This window comes from Takifugu flavidus, chromosome 8 (assembly GCF_003711565.1).
Source record: "Takifugu flavidus isolate HTHZ2018 chromosome 8, ASM371156v2, whole genome shotgun sequence".
Lineage (NCBI taxonomy): Eukaryota > Metazoa > Chordata > Actinopteri > Tetraodontiformes > Tetraodontidae > Takifugu > Takifugu flavidus.
The window spans coordinates 1,336,200-1,356,811 of NC_079527.1; the positions used below are offsets into that span (position 1 = coordinate 1,336,200).

A 20,612-nucleotide genomic window follows, 5' to 3' on the forward strand; every position below is an offset into this window, starting at 1 on the left:
TGTTGTATACACATTTTTTAATACTGTTCATACTTATATATCGTATTTTTTCTGTTTTATATCGATAATATTTAGTATATTGTTGAATGCCTTGCTGCCGCTGCATTGTACTTCCCCGCGGCGCCGGCAGGGAGCGCCACCATCTCTCACTGCTATTTCCACTTCCGGAACGACGGGTCGTTCTTTCCGGTCGGCCATTAGTCGGATACGGTGAGTCGCTGTTGAGCTCTCTTTGAAAACTTGGAAAAAGACGACAGATAAATGCTGCTTGACCCTTTTTTTAAACACACTTCTCGGGCGTAAAGTGGTTCTGTAATTTTAGACGGATTTTAAATCATGTGTGCCTAAAAAGCCGGGAATTAGTGGAACCTTCTTTTCGCCACATGCGGCCGTGCTGTTAGCTCCACATGCTAAATGATTCGCTAGCTAGCTGCTCCTGCTGGTGTCTCATATCTAATATTTTTGACGTTGCAACAGGTCTTTTGTGCCATCTTATCGTCGATATTGTCTTTGTCTCAGATTTGTTGGCGATCACTTGTCAAAGGCGACAACATGCAGAACGACGCTGGTGAATTTGTGGACCTGTACGTCCCTCGTAAATGGTGAGTTTTGAGCACACACTGGTGCGAACGGATGGGACTTGCAACCCGGATGACGGCGTGTTTCTCTGTTTTGAAGCTCTGCGAGCAACAGAATCATCGGAGCCAAGGACCATGCGTCCATCCAGATCAACATTGCTGAGGTAAACTGGATTTGATCTCAAAAGAGCAGTTTTGTGTTGAACACCAGTGTTGAACACCCAGGTATGATGGTCCAGGAATGTGGTGTGAGATCACACCACATCAGTTTTAGGATAATAATGACTCTGAATTTGACTGAGATCAGATGTGGATTGAAGCCAAACTCCCATTTTTGCTGTAGCTAGAGAGAATTCTGAGGTTAATCCTGTGAAATGTCTATTGTTAGCATTTAAAACTGGACCTTTTTCAGAACAGTACGGTGGGGATGTTTTCCCTTTAGATCATGCTGTTGCATCTGGACACGTGTCTGACAGAGGGTTTCTGATCAGTCAACACCAAACAATGAGGTGATGTGCTGTCTCCAGAGCTCAGTCTGACCTGGAGCCAGACTCCAGGGGCTGTTCTGATCTGAAGGTTCTCCTCTTAAAGAACTGGACTGTGAGGAACAAGATGTTCTGTCCTTAATTCAAAGCATAATTTGGAGGAACCCAGACCAGAACCATTCCTTATGATTCACCCATTAATGGGGCGGAGCCAAGAATTCAGAATATTCTCCTCATACTGAGTAATTGTTAACGGAGCCGTTTAAAACGTTCTGGAGGTCCTGAAGTGGTTCAGCCAGAACCCCGACATGAACCCAACCCAGTATAACCGGCCAGAGCTGGAGGACATGGTTCTGACTCTAATACTTGGAGCTCTGGGATCAGGTCGTCACATGAGAAGAGCTGCAAGTCCATTGAAACCAGAACCCCAGTGTAGTTACCATAGCAACAGCAGAAACACAATCATATTTAAATGGAAATGCTGCTCTGTGTACCAGGTTTCCCTCAAAGCTCCTGATGTTTTCTCCTTTCCCACCCTTTGCTCTTCCTCCTGCAGGTCGACAAGGTAACCGGGCGCTTCAACAGTCAGTTTAAGACCTACGCCATCTGTGGCGCCATCCGCAGGATGGTGAGTGTACAGCAGGGATCAGGATGGGGCCCTTCAGGGCATCATACCCCTGAGCCTCACAGCTCCTCCCTGCTCACCTTGACTTGTTTGTGTCCTGCAGGGGGAATCGGACGACTCCATCCTGAGACTGGCCAAGAACGATGGCGTCATTGCCAAGTAAGGTCTCGGGATAAAGGGGCGGAGCACTTTAGAGCTCCTCTGGCTTTTTTGCCGTTTCCACAGCACTTTGATGACTTACGTGTTGTTTTTCTCTCTGCAGGAACTTCTGAATGATGGCAAAATGTGTACAATAAAAGTTAAAAACAAACTTGTGTCATGTTTTGATCTTTGGCGTCTTGTTGAAAGGCTGGTGTGGTGACGGTTTCACTAGTGTCCCGTGTACGACGAGGCGCCACGGCAGCGTTAGCATCACGGCTGGTTAGCCAAGGTTGGAGTCGGTCCACGATCACCGGAAAACCTGGAGCAACAATTTAGCAGGACGTTGCCGTAGAAGGTCCTCATCAGGGTTTACGGGCTTGGATCTGTCTGACTCCATCGTCATGGTTACCACAGCTGACCCAGGCTGCTTGTGAGATGGGCGGGGCTAAGTCCAGGGTGACACCCAACCAGTGACTTAATATTGATCATTAGAATGTATGCTAGGACAGCAGTTTCATCACAACTCTTTAACAGTAAATGTCGATGTGACTTTTAGTTTACACCTTGAATCATTGAAAGGAAAACTTCCTGTTGGGTCACATGACTGCAGGTGGCGGTGAGCTCTGCTGTGTTGTGTACTCTAAGGGGTAAACACAAACATCTGGAATCGCGAAAGACACCTCTACTCTAGAGGGGCTGGCAGCAGGATGATGTCCGCACCAGCTGGTGGTCCAACCCTGGTCCTCAAACTACCCCTGACTCATGACAATTGTCTTTTCAGTGATGTATTTAGCAGTTTTACCTCCTTTCCATCAGTCGTTTCACACCAACATTTTTGTGACCCTGTAAGGACGATGGATGGATGGAGGTATTGATGATGGACAGATGATTGGATGGAGGGATTGATGATGGATGGATGGACCATGTATGATGGATAGATGATGGATGGAAGATTGCGTCTCACCACTGATCCAGATGTTTCTGTTCTGGAGGTCAGACTGAACCACAGAAGATGATGATGGGGGGGACCTTCCACACATCATCCTCCCAGTTGTCCTCATGTCAGACCAGGTATGACATCATCGTCCAGGTTACGTGGGCTGACTCTCATGACATCATTAACCTCCACAAAAGTTCTCCTCCGTCACAGTTGTCCTCTGAGTGAAGACTCAACTGGATGGGTGAGACAGAGAGACATCTCTGATCTTGTCCCAAAAGCTCCTTCAGTTCAGAAGAGAGCTGGACCTGGATGGGTCAGCAGGGCAGAGCTGGACCTGGATGGTTCAGCAGGGCCCTTTGCCCTGACTCCTGGCCTCTGGCTGGAGCCACCCCTCCTGTCTGATTGTTGTGGTGGAACCTGGAACCATCTCATCTCCTGCTGTCTGAAGGTAATTACAGAGCCATGAGGGTTCCCACAGCCCGGCACCGTGAGAAGCCCTCAGGAGGCACCGAAGGCTTCCAGCTCAGCACCACCTGGTGGCCTCAGAACAGGAAACACCTGGTTTTCACAATAAAACAGATCCAAGAAACAAAGTAGAAGAACCATCAAATAACGTTGAATGTGTGTGGATTTCTTTAACACTTTAATATACACATCACCAGTCACACCAGTGCTGCAACTGGTGTGTATCAGAGGACACACACACACACACACACCAGAGACACACAAAGTGTGTTGGTGGTTCTCAAGGAGATTGTGGCAAGTTGCATCTTGTAGAGGGGCTCTTTAAGAACTGCATTCCTCTCACACTCTCTCTCTCACACACACACACTCCTCATAAAGCAGTATGGGTAAAGACCCTTGTGGTTGTCCTCATGTCCAACTGGGATTTTTTTTATCTGCTTTTCTATTACTTTTATTATGTCTCAGGTGGATGGGGACAGTCAGTGGACGTCCACGTCCACGAGACCTGTCCTCTCTCTCATGTGAACCCCCCCCCAACCACGCACCTCCCTGACTGCTGCGTCCGTGTGTCGGACCTCCAGGACCTTCTGGAACGTTGTCCTCTTGGGTTGGACACATTTGTTTGTCAGCTGTCTGTGTCCAAAATTTAGCAGCAACCGTTTTATTTAATCTGATGGCCTCTGTGTGTGTGTGAGTGTCCGTTTGATTTTAATGGAGCAGTTTAGCAGTTACCATGACAACTCTCTGCCTGTTTTTCGGCTCTTCTTTGGTTTCCATGGTAACCAGGAAGTAGCTTAGTTGTAGATTAGCAGAAGAAAGCAGAAGATCAGCGAGTTGAAGACACTCTCAGCCTGTCTGTCTGTGTCTCACACACACACACACACACACACACACACGGGCATTTTTCCTGTAGCCAATGCTAACTCCTCCATTAGCATGTAGCTCCATGGTAAATCAAAAGTATCTCTTATTTATTTCCAACCTCCTGTTGGGACAGAACAGCCGAAATGGACCCAGTTGGACCCAGCCAGCAAGGGGCGGTACTGGTCTTGATGAAAACAGCCCTGCTGGACCACAGGTGCGACTCGCGGAGGACCTGGACGGACCCGGTCCACCCACACCCCAGAATTCAAGTTTTGTTTGTGCTTCCCTTTGCTGTTTTGACACCTGTCCTGTCCTCAAGAAGACACAAAACAGGAAGATAAAGACTTCCGTGACTTTCTCTCAAGAGATGATGCTGAACCGATGATGAAAAGATGTGATGAAGGTTAAACACGCGTGGATCCAGAGTGGGATTAAGGTCCTGGAACCTGCGGTCTGCTGCACCTCCTGCACCTCCTCCTGCAGCGTGGGGACGGGCCAGCGCAGAGGGGGAGGGAGCAGAGTGAGGGTGAGGAGGGTGAGGAAGAGGGCAGAGAGAATAGGTGCTTGCTGGAGCGACGCAAACGTGCGTTTCCCCCGTTCTCCTCTTCTTCCGCAGCGGACTCTCGCCGACTTTGCGTCCGCGTCGCTGCGCTCGAACTCGGCTTCCTGCTCGGCTCGCAGCGCTCCAACAGGTGGAGATGATGGTGAGCGGAGCCGCGCCGCCGCTGCGCTCCGGGGCTCCGGCCGCGCTGCTGCTGCTGCTGCTGCTGGCGGGCTGCTGCTGCCAGGAGCTGCCGAGCAGCGGGGGCAACGGCTACAGCCTCCACCCGCCTTACTTCAACCTGGCCGAGAGCACCAAGATCATCGCCACCGCGACCTGCGGGGAGGACGAGGGCGGCAGAACCGTGCGCGACCTTTACTGCAAACTGGTCGGAGGCCCGGTGTCCGGAGACCCGGGCCAGACCATCCAGGTGAGTTCAGGGTTGGATGTCTTATTCCAGGGGACCACAGTGATCATTTCTCAGTAGGTAGTAGAATTATGGGGGAGGGGGGGGCAGTTGCGAGACCTTTTGGGTTTAATTGGACTTGAGTCTGGAAATCAGATCATCAGATCAAAATATTGACCTTCTCATGGAGAGGACATCTAAAGTTCCTGGTTCCGTCCCATGTGTTTGAGGATTAAGTCCATTTTCACGGTTCTGTCCACTGGGTTGGCTGTGTTCTGTTGCCCAGCAGGGGCAGCAGCGAGCGGCGCTCTCCTTCATGGACCAGTTGTTTTGTAGGTCGTGGCACCCGTTAATGTGGTCACTTATATAAGAGCCGGCGAGGTTACACACTCGGCCTCTGGGCTAGACGGCGCAGAACCTCCTCCACCTGTCCTTCACATTCCTGGCGCTGACTGACCCGTGTTGTCTCTACCTGAGCTCCACTTCCTCTTCCTGTCTCCTCAGTCCTGTTTGTGTCCAGACGGAAAACTCACATGGAAACTCTCTTAGTTTTCATTATTATTCATGGTTAATAACCAATGTCACTGGTGTGATGGTGGCTTTGTTTGACCCACTTCATCTCCTCCACACTGAGGATTAGAGCCCGCCCAGAACCCCCCCCCACCACCACCTGACTGGCCCGGCAAACTGCTGCTTTAATTAAATCACTTCAGGAAACCTTCAAAAACCAAGAAATCTGCTCATTACCTCAAAGCAACAGTACCCCCCCCCACACACACACACACATGCATGCACCCCCCCCCACACACACACATGCACGCACCCCCACACACACACACACACATGCACGCACCCCCACACACACATTCCTGTGTTCAAGTTAATCCTGTTGTGATTTGACAGCGAGATGTGAGAGTGTTTTTATTAATTAAAATCAGCAGGGTTTAGACTGGTGTGTGTGTGTGCGCGTGTGTGCGTGTGTGTGTGTGTTTGCTTTGGATGAATCACTAAGGTCTGAGTAAAGTTGCCTGGTTGTTGCCGGAGTTGCTTTAACAGTTGACTGAAGCTGTCTGTGGCCTGAGGACCTGAATTCTTCTCTGAGGGTTTATCTCATTCATCTGCAGCCACTGAATGGAGGGGGGGTGAGGAGGGGGGGGGGGCAGGAGCAGGAGGAGGGGGAGGACGAGGAGGAGGCTTTTCCCTGTTGTGATTGACAGCAGCGATGGGAGTGTGTGTCATTAAGGAAGAGGAAAAGTAGAGTGTGGGTGTTTGATGATTCAGTCAGTCACTTCAGGAATCTACCGACGGACACGTGCACGCGCACGGGCGTAAATGTCAAATAAGTAGTTGGATGACCTTATTATTGGGGGGTGGGGGGGCTGACCTCTGACCTGGACTGTGACCCACCCTGATAACTCCTCCTGACCTGGTCTTTGTTCAGAGCTATTCTTGTTGAGTTAATGCTAATGCTCCCGCTCTCACTCTGCTGGCCAAAGATCTGGCTGGGACTCGTCCACGGATCGGTTCTGCTGTTCTCATATCAGCGGGAAGGTCAGAGGTCAACCCGGGGAACTTTCCTTTCTGATTGGAGGAAAAGGTTTTGAAGAAAGAGCCCCCACGCCGTGGCATCCTCGGCTGCTAGCATCCCGTTAGCCTTTATCAGCGCGTTATTTACGTCCACGTGTCTTTTCAGGGTCAGTACTGCGACATCTGCAGCAGGGGGGACAATGACCGCGCCCACCCCATCACCAACGCCATCGATGGCACGGAGCGCTGGTGGCAGAGCCCGCCTCTGTCCCGCAGCACCGAGTACAACGAGGTGAACGTCACGCTGGACCTGGGACAGGTAGGTCGCCCTGTTTCCCGCTCACCTGGGGGAGGGGGTGGATCCAGATGAGCGTGATGTCCTCCATGTTTTGTCGTCAACCTAGGACGTCTTTGTCCCATTTGTCCTTCGCTGTTTTAATCTGAAGGATTTAATCTGAGCTCAGTCGGCTCTTCAGCGTCGAACACTGTTGACGTTGGCAGGAGGAGCAGTTTGTTCCTGCTACTGCTGGACACACACACACACACACACACACACACACACACACACACACACACAGTTTCCTGTCGCTCTTCAGCAGCCTTTTATGTTGCTGAACGCAGCTCTTTTGTGCCGCCTCTCCTGCTGAAGAGCCTCTCAGTCACCACCGGCTCTGTGTGTTTTCTGTCCTGGCATTTAGTTTCCTTCTCCCTCCTGCTCTTTACTTTCTTCTCTCTCATTCTTTCAAGGTTGAGGAAGGCGTGTTTGTGTGTGTGTGTGTGTGTGTGTGTGTGTCTTTATAATCCTTGTTGCAATAATATGGTTTAAATGTTTTGTTTTGTCTCAACTGAAATTCTTCTTATTACCTGCAGCAACATAAATGAGTTTAATTTGAATAAAGAATAAAGTTCATTTAAATCAAAGAGGAGAGGAGAGGAGGGGGTGAGGGGAGAGGAGAGGGGGTTCTGGGTAAAGTAACAGGTTGAAACAGGTTAAGAGGCATTCCAAAGTCTCTTTCATTGAGCTACATTCCTTCTCCTCAAAACTAAACCTGGAGGACCCCTCCTCTCCTCTCCTCTCCTCTCCTCTCCTCTCTCTCCTCTCCTCTCCTCTCCTCTCCTCTCCTCTCCTCTCCTCCTCTCCTCTCCTCTCACCTCCACTCCTCCTCTCCTCTCTCTCCTCTCCTCTCCTCTCCTCTCCTCCTCTCCTCTCCTCTCCTCTCCTCTCCTCTCCTCTCCTCTCCTCTCCTCTCCAGTTGCTTTATCTAATCAGTCAGTTTTATAACAATGACTGATACCAGACAGTTGCCGTGGAAACTGTGTTGGGTCATGTGGTGTCTGATAAAGCCAGTTTCAGGTCAGAGCGATATCAAGTAGCTGTTCATAAATAGTTTCCCAGTGAGCTGTTTAGGAATCCCTGTGAGACCTGCTTGAAGCACCTGGATGTCAGATTTCCACCTTTGCTAATGCTAAGCTAAGTTTATTCTCTGGATATTATATCATTTTCAACTGGGTTTGTCCCAAGTCGAGAAAGGTGTGAGGGTTTAGGTGGGGAGAGGTGCCAGGGGGGGTGTGTAGGGGGAGGTGGCGAGAGGTGCCGGGCGGGGGGTGTAGGGGGAGGTGGGGAGAGGTGCCGGGCGGGGGGTGTAGGGGGAGGTGGGGGAGGAGCTGCAGCTGCAGGAGGATGAAGGGATCCATCATCCCATGAGGTCGCTCTCAGGCCAACATTGTACAGTGGGTGTTGTTCATTCCTTCAGGTGTGGACGAGTCCGTGATGACATGTGGGTGGTGGTGGGGGGGCAGGGTTAGGGGTCAGGGGATGACAGAACAACCCGCTAAGGGGAAAGAACTGGTGGTCCCAGAGTCTGGAGGAAGAGCTTGAAGTTCCAGGATGAGAAGTTCCTTTAGGACCATGGTGTCCCTGAGCTGGGCTGGTCTGACCTGAACATCACAGCGGGTCTGTGGTGAAGAGGAACCAACCCTGGGCCACTAAGTGGAACCAACTCTGGGCCACTAAGGGACCACCTCCGTGCACATTGAGAGTGTTCAGGAGTCCTCATCTAATATTAGTGGAGCAGCAGCATCAGCAGCTGATCACGTGACCCAGCTTTCCTGGTGCGTTGGCGCTTTTCCCTGCAGGACAATGAAGCATCGGCACATCGGAGCAGCTCCATTGTTCTCTGAGCATGAAATCCAGATCTGTGCCAGTGATCCTGCTTCCACACTTCCTGCCATTGATGCGCCGTGAGCGTCAGACGCACGGTGGAATACCAGGAGGCTCTAACCTGGAAACCAATCTGGCCTTTCCCAGGTCCGGTTCAGCTGCTCACAAACAGCTTCAAAACAAATCCTATAAGCCTCCCTAACAGGACCACAGAGGTTCAGGGTTCTGGTAGAGCTCCAGCAGGACCGGCACCCATGATAGAGCTTGTGACCCCCCTCCCAGGACTATGGTCCCAGAGTCCCTCCTAAAGTCTTGAAATCACTATGAAATCCGTGCGTTTCCAATAGGGACGGACGGGGCCAACCCGGACGGATGGGGCCAACCCAGACGGACGGGGCCAACCCGATACAGTATCGGCATCAGGGTCCACTTTACGACCCATGAGTTGGGTCTGTGCTGGAACCTGCTCTGCTGAAATGAGTCCACAAAGGATTCCTCCCGGCCAGTCTGCTAGCTGGCTGCAAACTGTGGAACGGATTTCCTGAATGGAGGCGTGTCTTTAGTGCGCAACCAGGCAGCTAGCGGGTTAGCACTGAGCAGCGCTGGGGTCAACTGACCTGTCCGCTGCACGTGTCCTCCCTGGACTTTGGCTTTTCTGGCCTCATACGCCGACAGCCGCTCTGTGAGGGAGAGCGAGCATCTGACGTCCACAGTAAACAGCGCCCACATGACTTAGGAGATGAAGTCCGATTGTCCATCTTCCTGTTGATGCTGACTTCATCGCCTACGTCATTTATTAGGTCAACCACAAAGAGGACTCTACCGCCAACTAGTGTTGAGGAGGAGGACATGTCCCAGTCCCTGTCTCTGTTGCCCTGGGACAAGAAACCTGTTCAGTCCAGACCCCAAAGAGACGCCATTTTAAGCACAACTCTTTGAACGTGTGCACGTAAACGCTGCAAGTGCAGGAATGTGCACGTCAGTCCTGCTGAGCGGGGGTCTGGGGGGTTGACGGTTGCTCTGAACTGAAGAACTTTAAACCTCCGATCGGGTTCAGACATGTCGGGTTTCCGGCAGAGCAGCTCAGAGCGCCCAATCGGATCGCGGCCTCTGTGGCGGCGGTGTTTGCTCACCCCCACAACCTTCTTTTGATGCGGTTTTTCCTCCTGAGCCTCTTAAAGACTTCCCGTCTGAACGGATCCGTCACGGCGGCGTCAGCTCATTGAGACACAGCAGAGAACAAACACGCTTGCGTGACGTGAGGAGAACTTCGATGGATGGAACGTCTGATTGCTCCTCAAACAACTGAAGAGCTGTAGAGCGTCCACATGTGCCTCAGAACCATGCTAGCATAGCAGCTGTGTGAGTCACGGGTGCTTCTTCAAATTTAGAACAAGACGGCAGAAGCTGCTTTTGGTGAGAGATGTGGAATTTAGATGACCTCATTGGAGCGAGGTGATGGCACAAGTGTTTGCACCTGGTGCGCACGTACCTCAGTAATACCACAGAGGAAGGACCGACGCAGCGCCGCTAATACCGAGGTGCAGTTCTTGAGCTGAACAAGGAGAAACATGTGGCTCTTTTTCACACTTGTATAACGGATAAACAGGACTATTCTCACCAAACAAACAAAAAGGGATTCTCACCTTTAGGAAGGACCGGAATGATGGATGCTAATGTTTCTGAGCTACAAACTACAAGCAGCCTGATTTAAACGTTTGAACAATGAAGCAGCTGAACAGTTCTGAGGGGTTCTTTTCCTTCGGTTTCTGCTCCTCTCATCTTGTTATTTACAGATCATAACTGATGAAATGATTTAATTGTTGACCAAATGGTGAGTGTTGGTGGAGGAGGAGGAGGGGGAGGAAGAGGAGGAGGGGGGCAGCAGCAGCACGAGGACAAAGGTTCTCCAGGTTAATGTGGGAGTAAATATTAACTTTGAGCAGCTCAAAGACGACTGTTTGAGTTTCACTTCTTTTCTTCACTGAATAAAAGGAATGAAGAGGAAACAGCAGGAGGTCAGGAAGTCAAAGTTGGTCTCCATGGAGACGAGTCAGAGGAGAAAACACCTCTGCAGGCTGGAGGAGAAAGACTCAGGCCTCCTGGCTGCTGCTGCTGTCATCACACAGACACCAGGTTCTGATGGTAGCGGAGTCCTCCCAGCTGCTGCGTGTGTGTGTGTCTGTGTATGTACTGTATAGGTGTGTGTGTAGGTGTGTGTGAGTAGGTGTGTGTCTCCAGTTGTAAAACAGCAAGAATGTCAGAGGGAGGACAGTAAACACAGGGGTGTTTCCCACTGTCAGCTCATAGAACTGTGTGTGTGTTTGTTTGTGTGTGTGTGGGTGTGTGTGAGTGTGAGTAGGTGTGTGTGTGGGTGTGTGTGTGTGTGAGTGTGAGTAGGTGTGTGTGTGTTTAGTTGAGTGTAATCCACTGATTTGAAGCTAATTTATTGTTCAGTTTACATTAATTGTACATATTTTACATGAACAAATCTGTAAACTTCAGAAAACTTCCCTCACTCACTCCCTCACTCACTCACTCACTCACTCACTCACTCACTCACTCACTCACTCACTCACTCACTCACTCACTCACTCACTTCAGGAGCTTCTCAGTAAATCTGCTGTCAGCGTTTGATGGAAGATCAGCTCAGCCTCTTCACTTCTAATCAGATTCACCATCTGGACTTCATTAAAGTCACTGATTTCTCTGCCTTTACCCGGTTCCACCAACGGTCCTGGTCCGGTTCCACAGACTGTTGGTGGGTCCGGGTCCACCAGACCGTTGGTGTTTCCACCAGACCGTTGGGGGGACCGGGTCCACAGACCGTTGGTGGGTCCACTAGACCGTTGGTGGGTCCACTAGACTGTTGGTGGGTCCACTAGACTGTTGGTGGGGCCACCAGACCGTTGGTGGGTCCACTAGACCGTTGGTGGGTCCGGGCCCACCTGCTGGTGGATCAAAATGGGCCTATCTAGTCCAGCTCCTGCTGCTTCATCTCTCCTCTCCTCCTCTTCCTCTCTCTTATCAGCCTTTCCTACTAATTTGCTGCAGCTGTCTGGTTCTCCTCCTCTGATGATGGAGGCACATGGAGAAGGTCACAGAGAGGAAGAATCCTCCTCCTCCTCCTGTCCTCCCTTTCTCAGGCGTTCCCTCCTTTTGTCAGGAGTAAACATCTTTAACTAAATGTGGACTGAAGCCATCATGGTCCATTAGAGATGATGGTTTTGATGATCCGCCAGCTGCAGCAGGACTGAGGGAGACAAGTGGGAGGAGGTGAAGCTTCAGCAGCTGGCGCCTGGTTGCCTCTGCTAACAGGAGTGTGGTTCTGAAGGGAACTGAACCTTCATCTGCTTCTGATCTGTCAGAGTTCACATTTTATCACTATTTTTACTGAAGATGATCAGAACCTCATGTGAGGCGCCGATTCCTGGTCGGCATTCTGATTCACCCTGGCAGCTCCAGGTCCTGGTTCTGATGGATCTGGTGGTTCTGATGGATCTGATGGTTCTGAAGCTTCTGGTGGTTCTGATGGATCTGATGGTTCTGAAGCTTCTGGTGGTTCTGAAGGATCTGGTGGTTCTTTCATCACCTTCATGAATGCATTTTTACGATATTTTGAAATCTTTTATCCAAAAATACTGATAATGATCCTTCAGGTCCTCATGTCTTCTCTTTGTGGGTGTGGGGCCTTCCTCCTGTCCTCCCATCCCCCTGTCCCTCTGTCCTCATGTCCTCCATCCGCCTGTCCTCCTGTCCCTCTGTCCCCCTGTCTTCATGTCTTCCTGTCCTCCTGTCCCTCTGTCCTCCTGTCCTTATGTCCTACCCTTCTGTCCTCATGTCCTCCTGTTCTCATGTCCTTTTGTCCTCCTGTTCCCCTGTCCCCTGGTCCTCATGTCTTCCTGTCCTTATGTCCTCCTGCCCTCCTGTCCTCATGTCATCCTATCCTTCTGTCCTCATGTCCTCCTGTCCTGTCTTTGTCATGCCTTTTTCCTGTCTTCATATCTTCATTGTGTTTTCATGTTTTTATAGGGTCTTTATGGTGTCTTTTTAATATCTTAGTTATGTTTTTGTGTCTTCAAATCTTTATCTGGACTTTTTTATGTCTTTATGTCCACTCTGTGTCTCTGTTGTGTCTTTTCTGTCCTGACTGTGGGGCTTCTTGTCCAGGGTCAAACCTGTGACGTGTCAATGACCAGAGAGGCTTGTTGAACGTGTCTCTTTATCGTGACGTCACCTGAAGCTGGAGGTCAATGAGCTTCGTTGGAATCAGACTCCCTCTCAAGGGTTCCGCAGGGATCCCTGATCAGAAATTCAGTGTTTCTGATATTCCTGGAATGCAGTTTCTCCATGCAGGTTGTCCTGTCGGGACGTGTCTGATGAGAATGGTGTGTTTTGGTGATGTGAAGTGGAGGGATGATGGACAGATAAGGACAGGCCTTGTTCTCTAGTGCTTGGGAGGCCTTCATGACCCTCATGGAGGACCTCATTCATCTTTTGGTGGATCTCCATGGATACATGAGGCAGTCTCTCACTCGCCGCCATCACACACACACACACACACACACACACACACACACACACAGAGCCTATTACATGTATTTATATCAATGTGTGTGTATATCAAAATCCTTCACAGGAGTGATGATGTCATTGTCTTCGATGGTGGTGGCAGTTGTCCCGCAAGGACATGTGATGATGTCCCACATTTGTGACGAGACTCCGCCTCCTTTGGCAGTTTGTTTTTCTGCTTCGGTCAAGTGCTTTTTTTGTTGTTGGGGGACCACACACACCCAGAATCCCGATTTCGCGCCTTCCCAAGACTACCCGGGTTCTGAGTCTGGACTCTCTGAAGTGGACCGGGAATGTAGCCAGTCGGGACGTGAGCTGATTGAGGAACAAGGAAGTGGTTGTAAAAACAGTCAGGCAGGTTCACGCTGCCTCCAGGACGTCCTCCATGGTCTTTAGCTCATTCTAAGATGTAAAGACCACCATCAGTCCCTCCTTCCCTTGTCTCGTGGGTCCTCGTCCATGTCGCCTGTTGGGTTCGTCAAGAGTTCCTTCTTCATTTTTGAAGTTTTTGTCATAGATCCCACAACGTCCAGCCTGTGTTTTGACTCATATGTTTCATAAACCTGAGGAATTCTTCAGTGTTCCGTCTGTCTGATTCAGCCCTGAGGGACGTGTAGAGTCTTCACTTTCTGTTTCCTGTTTCACACACATGCACACACACACACACACATGCGCGCACACACACACACAGCTGCAGCCTCTCAGTGGCAGTGATGCTGCACAGATGAAGATGGACAAAAGAGAGGAAGACAACAATGTTCTGTCCTCTTTCCTTCTTGTCCATTCATTTATTTCCCATCATGCCTTCACACACAGCGCGGCACAACACACACTTCTCTGTTTATGGTAACATTTGTTTTGAACTCGGTTTTGACGTGACGCCGGACCAAGATTGAGGCTGTCTTTATGAGCTTGACCGCCAGGGGGCACCAACGAGCGCAAGCTTTCTTCACGTCCAACTTTAGAATGATAAAGTGTGATGATAAAAAACGCTAATCGCACTCTGCTTTAACTCATTAAATGTTCCTACTGAGCTGACTTGGAGTTGGTGCGGTTCTCCTGTGTCTGCAGGCATTAGCATGTAGCATGTAGCATGTTCTGTCTGACCCGGGGCTGAGGTCTGCAGGCAGCAGTCACTTGTTATCAGCCAGTGACAGGAAATGAACGAGGGATGATGTGATGGAAGAGCAGCTGGTGCTCGTTAAAGCTGATGATAACTTAATAAAAGACCAGCCAGACTTTAAACAAACAGGTTAAACGCCACATTTGTTTTCGCTCATCCTTTCTTTTTCTGTCCTGACCATCTTTATCTTCTCTTTCATTTCCTCCTGATCTTTTCCCACTGTAAAAAAATTGTTTGAAATGTTGTTTTCGTCCATTAACGAAAACTTTCACAAGTCCCTTCTTTCATCCTTTCACATTGCTGGTAGCTGTATCATGTGTCTCCGCTCCTTCCACAGCTTTTCCACGTTGCCTACGTGCTGGTCAAGTTTGCAAACTCCCCTCGTCCTGATCTTTGGGTTTTGGAGAGGTCAGTCGACTTTGGGCAGACGTACCGACCCTGGCAGTTCTTTGCCTGTAAGTACACACACACACACACACACACACACACATGCGCGCACACACACACACAGCTGCAGCCTCTCAGTGGCAGTGATGCTGCACAGATGAAGATGGACAAAAGAGAGGAAGACAACAATGTTCTGTCCTCTTTCCTTCTTGTCCATTCATTTATTTCCCATCATGCCTTCACACACAGCGCGGCACAACACACACTTCTCTGTTTATGGTAACATTTGTTTTGAACTCGGTTTTGACGTGACGCCGGACCAAGATTGAGGCTGTCTTTATGAGCTTGACCGCCAGGGGGCACCAACGAGCGCAAGCTTTCTTCACGTCCAACTTTAGAATGATAAAGTGTGATGATAAAAAACGCTAATCGCACTCTGCTTTAACTCATTAAATGTTCCTACTGAGCTGACTTGGAGTTGGTGCGGTTCTCCTGTGTCTGCAGGCATTAGCATGTAGCATGTAGCATGTTCTGTCTGACCCGGGGCTGAGGTCTGCAGGCAGCAGTCACTTGTTATCAGCCAGTGACAGGAAATGAACGAGGGATGATGTGATGGAAGAGCAGCTGGTGCTCGTTAAAGCTGATGATAACTTAATAAAAGACCAGCCAGACTTTAAACAAACAGGTTAAACGCCACGTTTGTTTTCGCTCATCCTTTCTTTTTCTGTCCTGACCATCTTTATCTTCTCTTTCATTTCCTCCTGATCTTTTCCCACTGTAAAAAAATTGTTTGAAATGTTGTTTTCGTCCATTAACGAAAACTTTCACAAGTCCCTTCTTTCATCCTTTCACATTGCTGGTAGCTGTATCATGTGTCTCCGCTCCTTCCACAGCTTTTCCACGTTGCCTACGTGCTGGTCAAGTTTGCAAACTCCCCTCGTCCTGATCTTTGGGTTTTGGAGAGGTCAGTCGACTTTGGGCAGACGTACCGACCCTGGCAGTTCTTTGCCTGTAAGTACACACACACACACACACACACACACACACACACAAGTCCTTACGTCCAGATGTTTCCCAGTCAGATTCCATGAGTGTCTCTTCATGCTTTGCTAAGCTCTTCAGGGGTTTCTCTTAAATTCTTCCTTTCATTTCGGGGTTGAACAGAACAAACGGAGCAGCCCATCGGCTGGGGAGGGGTGGGTGTGTCTGTTCTTAGTCTAGGTGTGTTGACCAGAACGTCCAGGCCTGATTGGTGACAGGTAAAAGCTTGATGTTGTTTTTGGAACGTTGAGCTTCTCACTTCTTTTTTTTGTACCTCAACTGTCCGTTCCTACTTTTGTCCATGGAACTCTTGGAGGTCTTGGACCTCCTGGCATCTGGTTGCTTTTCCACAGACATCTGTGAATGGTCCGACGCTTCCATGGAACTGGATTGCCGCATTCAGAAATATTCAATGATCTCAGCTCTTTCATCCATGTTGTTGTGATTAGCACCTCTTTAGCCGACCCAGAATGCATCAGGCTGTGTTCCTGACTTGTTGACCAGTTGAAGGAGTTGTGCAACACACGCCATCAATGATGTTTGAGTGTAACTGTGATGCTGAAGCACCATCAGAGTATCGAAGGCCATGCTAACAGTTAATGCTAGCTGTACTGAATGTTAGCATTGATTTGTTATTACCCTAAGGAGAAAATAATAATTTGTTTTACCTAATGTATGAAATCAGTCATTAAAGTCTTTGTGGCGTTCATGTTTTGACTTGTCACTACGTGACACACAAAGTTGTTAGAACTGATTGAATTGAATCATTAGCTAGCAACAGATCCACTAGCAAACACGTTGGTGAAGAAACTTCTTTGGACGAAATGAGAAGGATCAAACGGGAGTCGTCTGTAAAACGTTCAAAAACAACAATGACATCATGACTGGATTACGGACCGGATTACATTAAATGCCAAATATCCGATTTACTGTAGACGATGAGAGCCAAAAATGAATTACTCTTCATACCGCCTCTTGCTACGTTAATTTTGCAGAGTTTACAGACTCGACACATGTTTTTTGCCTTAAGTATCAGTGCGAGTACCGAGTACCGATGCTTTGAAATAAGGCTGGTATCGGACTGATACCTGGTATTAGTATCGGTACCCTAAGTAGTGACGGGCAAGTACGCTGGTACTGATGTCAGTCAGCTGTTGTTGCGACGATATCGAAGTTAACCTGTGTGTGTGTGTGTGTGTGTGTGTGTGTGTGTGTGTAGCTTCTAAGACCGAGTGTATTGAACGATTTGGGCAGAGGACCATCGAGAGGATCAACAATGATGATGACATCATCTGCACCACAGAGTATTCCCGAATCGTCCCGCTGGAAAACGGAGAGGTAAAATATTCTGGCTTCAAATGACTTCATATAAATAATGTTGACCCTGTTTTTCATCCATGATCATGTAATCCACATGACGTGGGGCCAATCTTGGGCCATATTAATGCTGTGTTCTCCTGACGGGGTGATCATGTGATCCTTGTCTTTACGGCACGCCGGTCTTGCTCTCGTGGGTTTCTATAATAACGGGATCCTCTGACCCGAGGGATCACACGTTCCTGCTGATCACCCGATCCCATGAACTGGTTCACCTTGTGTTCCTCATGGCGCTGCTACTCGTGGTCATGTGATCGGGAGCCAGACGCTCACTCTTTGGACATGTGTTTGTTGTCAACCTGTTTTTTTATTGATGGCGGGATCCTGATCCTCCCCTTTAGATCGTCGTGTCTCTGGTTAACGGTCGGCCCGGAGCCTTGAACTTCTCCTACTCACCGGTTCTCCGCGACTTCACCAAAGCCACCAACATCCGTCTGCGTTTCCTGAGAACCAACACCCTGCTGGGCCACCTGATGGGTAAAGCCCTGCGAGACCCCACCGTCACTCGCCGGGTGAGAAACACGACTCCTTCGGAAAGTCCACTGGAATATTGCTGGATGGGGTGATGTCTCAACTTTGAGGGGTCAGTCCATTATTTTCTGTCCCCAGAAGTTCCAGTAACAGTTAGAAGAATCTCTATTTTAGTGGACAAACGTTTCAAACCTCTTCAATAGGCCAAGATCTAATTATTTTGACCAACTCTGTGTCTTAAGGCTCATGTCTGACACCATAAAGGAAGAACCGAACAAAGATTCTATTCTGTCATCAAAGAGTCATGAAAGCTAGTTTACTTAGCATAGCACATGCTACCCACGTTCATCTGTGTAACCTGGAGCATCACTGTTGTTCTGGAGCATCACTGTGGTTCTGGAGCATCACTGTGGTTCTGGAGCATCACTGTGGTTCTGGAGCATCAGTGTGGTTCTGGAGCATCACTGTGATTCTGGAGCATCAGTGTGGTTCTGGAACATCACTGTGATTCTGGAGCATCACTGTGATTCTGGAGCATCACTGTGGTTCTGGACCAGCATTGCAGTAATATACATGTTCAGGATGTTTCCACATTTTATTCAGAAACTTTAACGATGAGATGAAAAAGGTGCAGGTTGGTTAGTTAGTTAGTTAGTTAGTTAGTTAGTTAGTTAGTTGGTTGGTTGGTTGGTTGGTTAGTTAGTTAGTTAGTTAGTTAGTTAGTTAGTTAGTTAGTTAGTTAGTTAGTTAGTTAGTTAGTTAGTTAGATGACTATTACTCACACAGTATTTCTACTGCAGTATTACTACAGTATCAAAGACATCAGTATCGGAGGAAGATGTGTGTGTAATGGACACGCTGAGGCCTGCAATGCCAAGGACCCCAACGACCCCTACAAGTAAGACAGAGCGCAAAACGGTGTGTGTATGTGTGTGTGTAAAAGAAAGACATGCAAGTCCCTCATAAAAAGTTGTACAGTGTGTCATTACTAAAATGTATCCATGTGTTTTTCACTTTATGATCTACAGACTAAATATTGTGTCTGTGTGTGTGTCTGTGTGTGTGTGTGTGTGTGTGTGTGTGTGTGCGCGCTCCAGGCTTTTGGTTTAAGCTGTCATTATATTAGTCAGACTCTAACATTCACCACAATTATTTCTCTCTCTCTCTCTCTCTCTCTCTCTCTCTCTCTCTCTCTCTCTCTCTCACACACACACACACTCACTTCACAGGCATGTTGAGGCAGTGCTATAATTTTAATCTTTCCGTGTTGTGGGGGGGCTCTGTCATTAATCCTGTATGCACAAAAACAGGCGGATGTACAGGTGGTTCATCACTGCCTGTTCTGTCAACAGTCTTCCTTCGGAAAAAAGAGGCTGTTCTACCATAAAGCAGACAATCAACTGTTCCTTTGATGTGTGTGTGTGTGTGGGGGGGGGGGGGTGTTTGTGTGTGTGTGTGTGTGTGTGTGTGTGCCTTGTCCCTCTTGTTTTCAACAAGCTTCCTACCATCAATAGGGTCAGACTGACCACACCCAACCTCACAGAACTCTACAACAGGTCCATTACATGTCTTTCAATCATCAGCTGAACATGACACCTCACACACACCAAATTTCCCCTTGGGGACAAATACAGAAACGTTGGATGGAGACTGTGTGTGTGTGTGTTTGAGAGAGAAAGAGAGAGCGAGTGAGGTAGAAAGGGAAATTTTAACTTGTTAAAAAGTTGACTGTTTAGGAGTCCAGTGGTAGCGTGGGGAAACATTTTGTGCAGTATTGGAAAATATTTGTATATTGTTACACACACTCCTTAACACACACACCCATGTTCCTCTTTTTGTTGACAGGCTACAATGTGACTGTCAGCACAACACCTGCGGTGTTTCATGTGATCAGTGCTGTCCAGGATACAGACAGTTACCATGGAAACCAGCCACGACCTACAGTGCCAATGAGTGTGAACGTGAGTACACTGCAACACCTTTGTGTCTGTCTGATTCGATAACATGGTTTGAAACATAAAATAAACATCACATATTGTGAAAGTATTTAACTCAACTGGAATTGGAAATAAAAAGGAAGCCATGGAGAAGGACTATCGGCCAACCTCGAAAAAATTCTGGCAACCATCCTGAGCCTCAGGAGGAGGAAGCTCTGCTTACGCTCTGTGTAGTGCCAACGGAGACGTTCTGACCTCAACTGGGGATATTTTTGGACGATGGATGGAAGATTTTGAGGAGCACCTCAATCCCATTGTCACGCCTTCCACTGAGGGAGTAAGGGCCGGGAACTCTGAGGAGGACTCTGCCAAAGTCCCTCCACTGAGGGAGTAAGGGCCGGGAACTCTGAGGAGGACTCTGCCAAAGTACCTCCACTGAGGGAGTAAGGGCTGGGGACTTTGAGGAGGACTCTGCCAAAGTCCCTCCACTGAGGGAGTAAGGGCTGGGGACTCTGAGGAGGACTCTGCCAAAGTCCCTCCATTGAGGGAATAAGGGCTGGGGACTCTGAGGAGGACTCTGCCAAAGTCCCCAAGGTAGTTAGGTGGCAAGGCTTAGGGGGTGGATGAGATCTGTCCTGAGTACCTCAAGTTTCTGGATGTTGTATCGCTGTCCTGGCTGACATGTCTCGAGTCGAGGACAGTGCTGCAAGAGTGGCCACCCGGGGTGGTGGTACCTCTTTTTAAAAAGGGGGACCAGGGGGTGTGTTCCAACTAAAGGGGAATCACACTCCTCAGCCTCCCTGGGAAGGTCTATGCCAGGGTACTGTAGAGGAGAATTTAGTCTCTACTTGAACCCTGGATTCAGGAGGAACAATATGGTTTTGTTCCTGGCCGTGGAAAACTGCACCAGCTCTATACCCTCCACAGGGCGCTTGGGGGTTCATGGGAGTTTGCCCAATTGCTCAACATGT

The 20,612-nt window shown here is 49.0% G+C and overlaps 2 protein-coding genes across 2 annotated transcripts in view; both read left to right on the plus strand.

Annotated features, from left to right (window-relative positions):
- The first annotated feature begins 73 nt into the window (after positions 1 to 73).
- On the plus strand, positions 74 to 1,998 carry rps21 (ribosomal protein S21). Its single transcript, XM_057041290.1, has 6 exons — positions 74 to 210; positions 520 to 602; positions 679 to 742; positions 1,620 to 1,691; positions 1,792 to 1,847; positions 1,951 to 1,998. Exons 2-6 carry the CDS (start codon positions 553 to 555, stop codon positions 1,958 to 1,960), a joined length of 252 nt encoding a protein of 83 aa, XP_056897270.1. The 5' UTR covers positions 74 to 210; positions 520 to 552; the 3' UTR covers positions 1,961 to 1,998.
- Positions 1,999 to 4,629: 2,631 nt separating this feature from the next.
- The window catches only part of lama5 (laminin, alpha 5), a 45,665-nt gene continuing 29,682 nt past the window's right edge, over positions 4,630 to 20,612 (plus strand). The window contains exons 1-7 of the mRNA XM_057041291.1: positions 4,630 to 5,069; positions 6,739 to 6,891; positions 14,766 to 14,883; positions 17,076 to 17,194; positions 17,575 to 17,745; positions 18,505 to 18,602; positions 19,550 to 19,665. Of these exons, the coding sequence (XP_056897271.1) occupies positions 4,797 to 5,069; positions 6,739 to 6,891; positions 14,766 to 14,883; positions 17,076 to 17,194; positions 17,575 to 17,745; positions 18,505 to 18,602; positions 19,550 to 19,665 (1,048 nt within the window). The 5' untranslated portion in view covers positions 4,630 to 4,796. The remainder of the gene's footprint in view (positions 5,070 to 6,738; positions 6,892 to 14,765; positions 14,884 to 17,075; positions 17,195 to 17,574; positions 17,746 to 18,504; positions 18,603 to 19,549; positions 19,666 to 20,612) is intronic.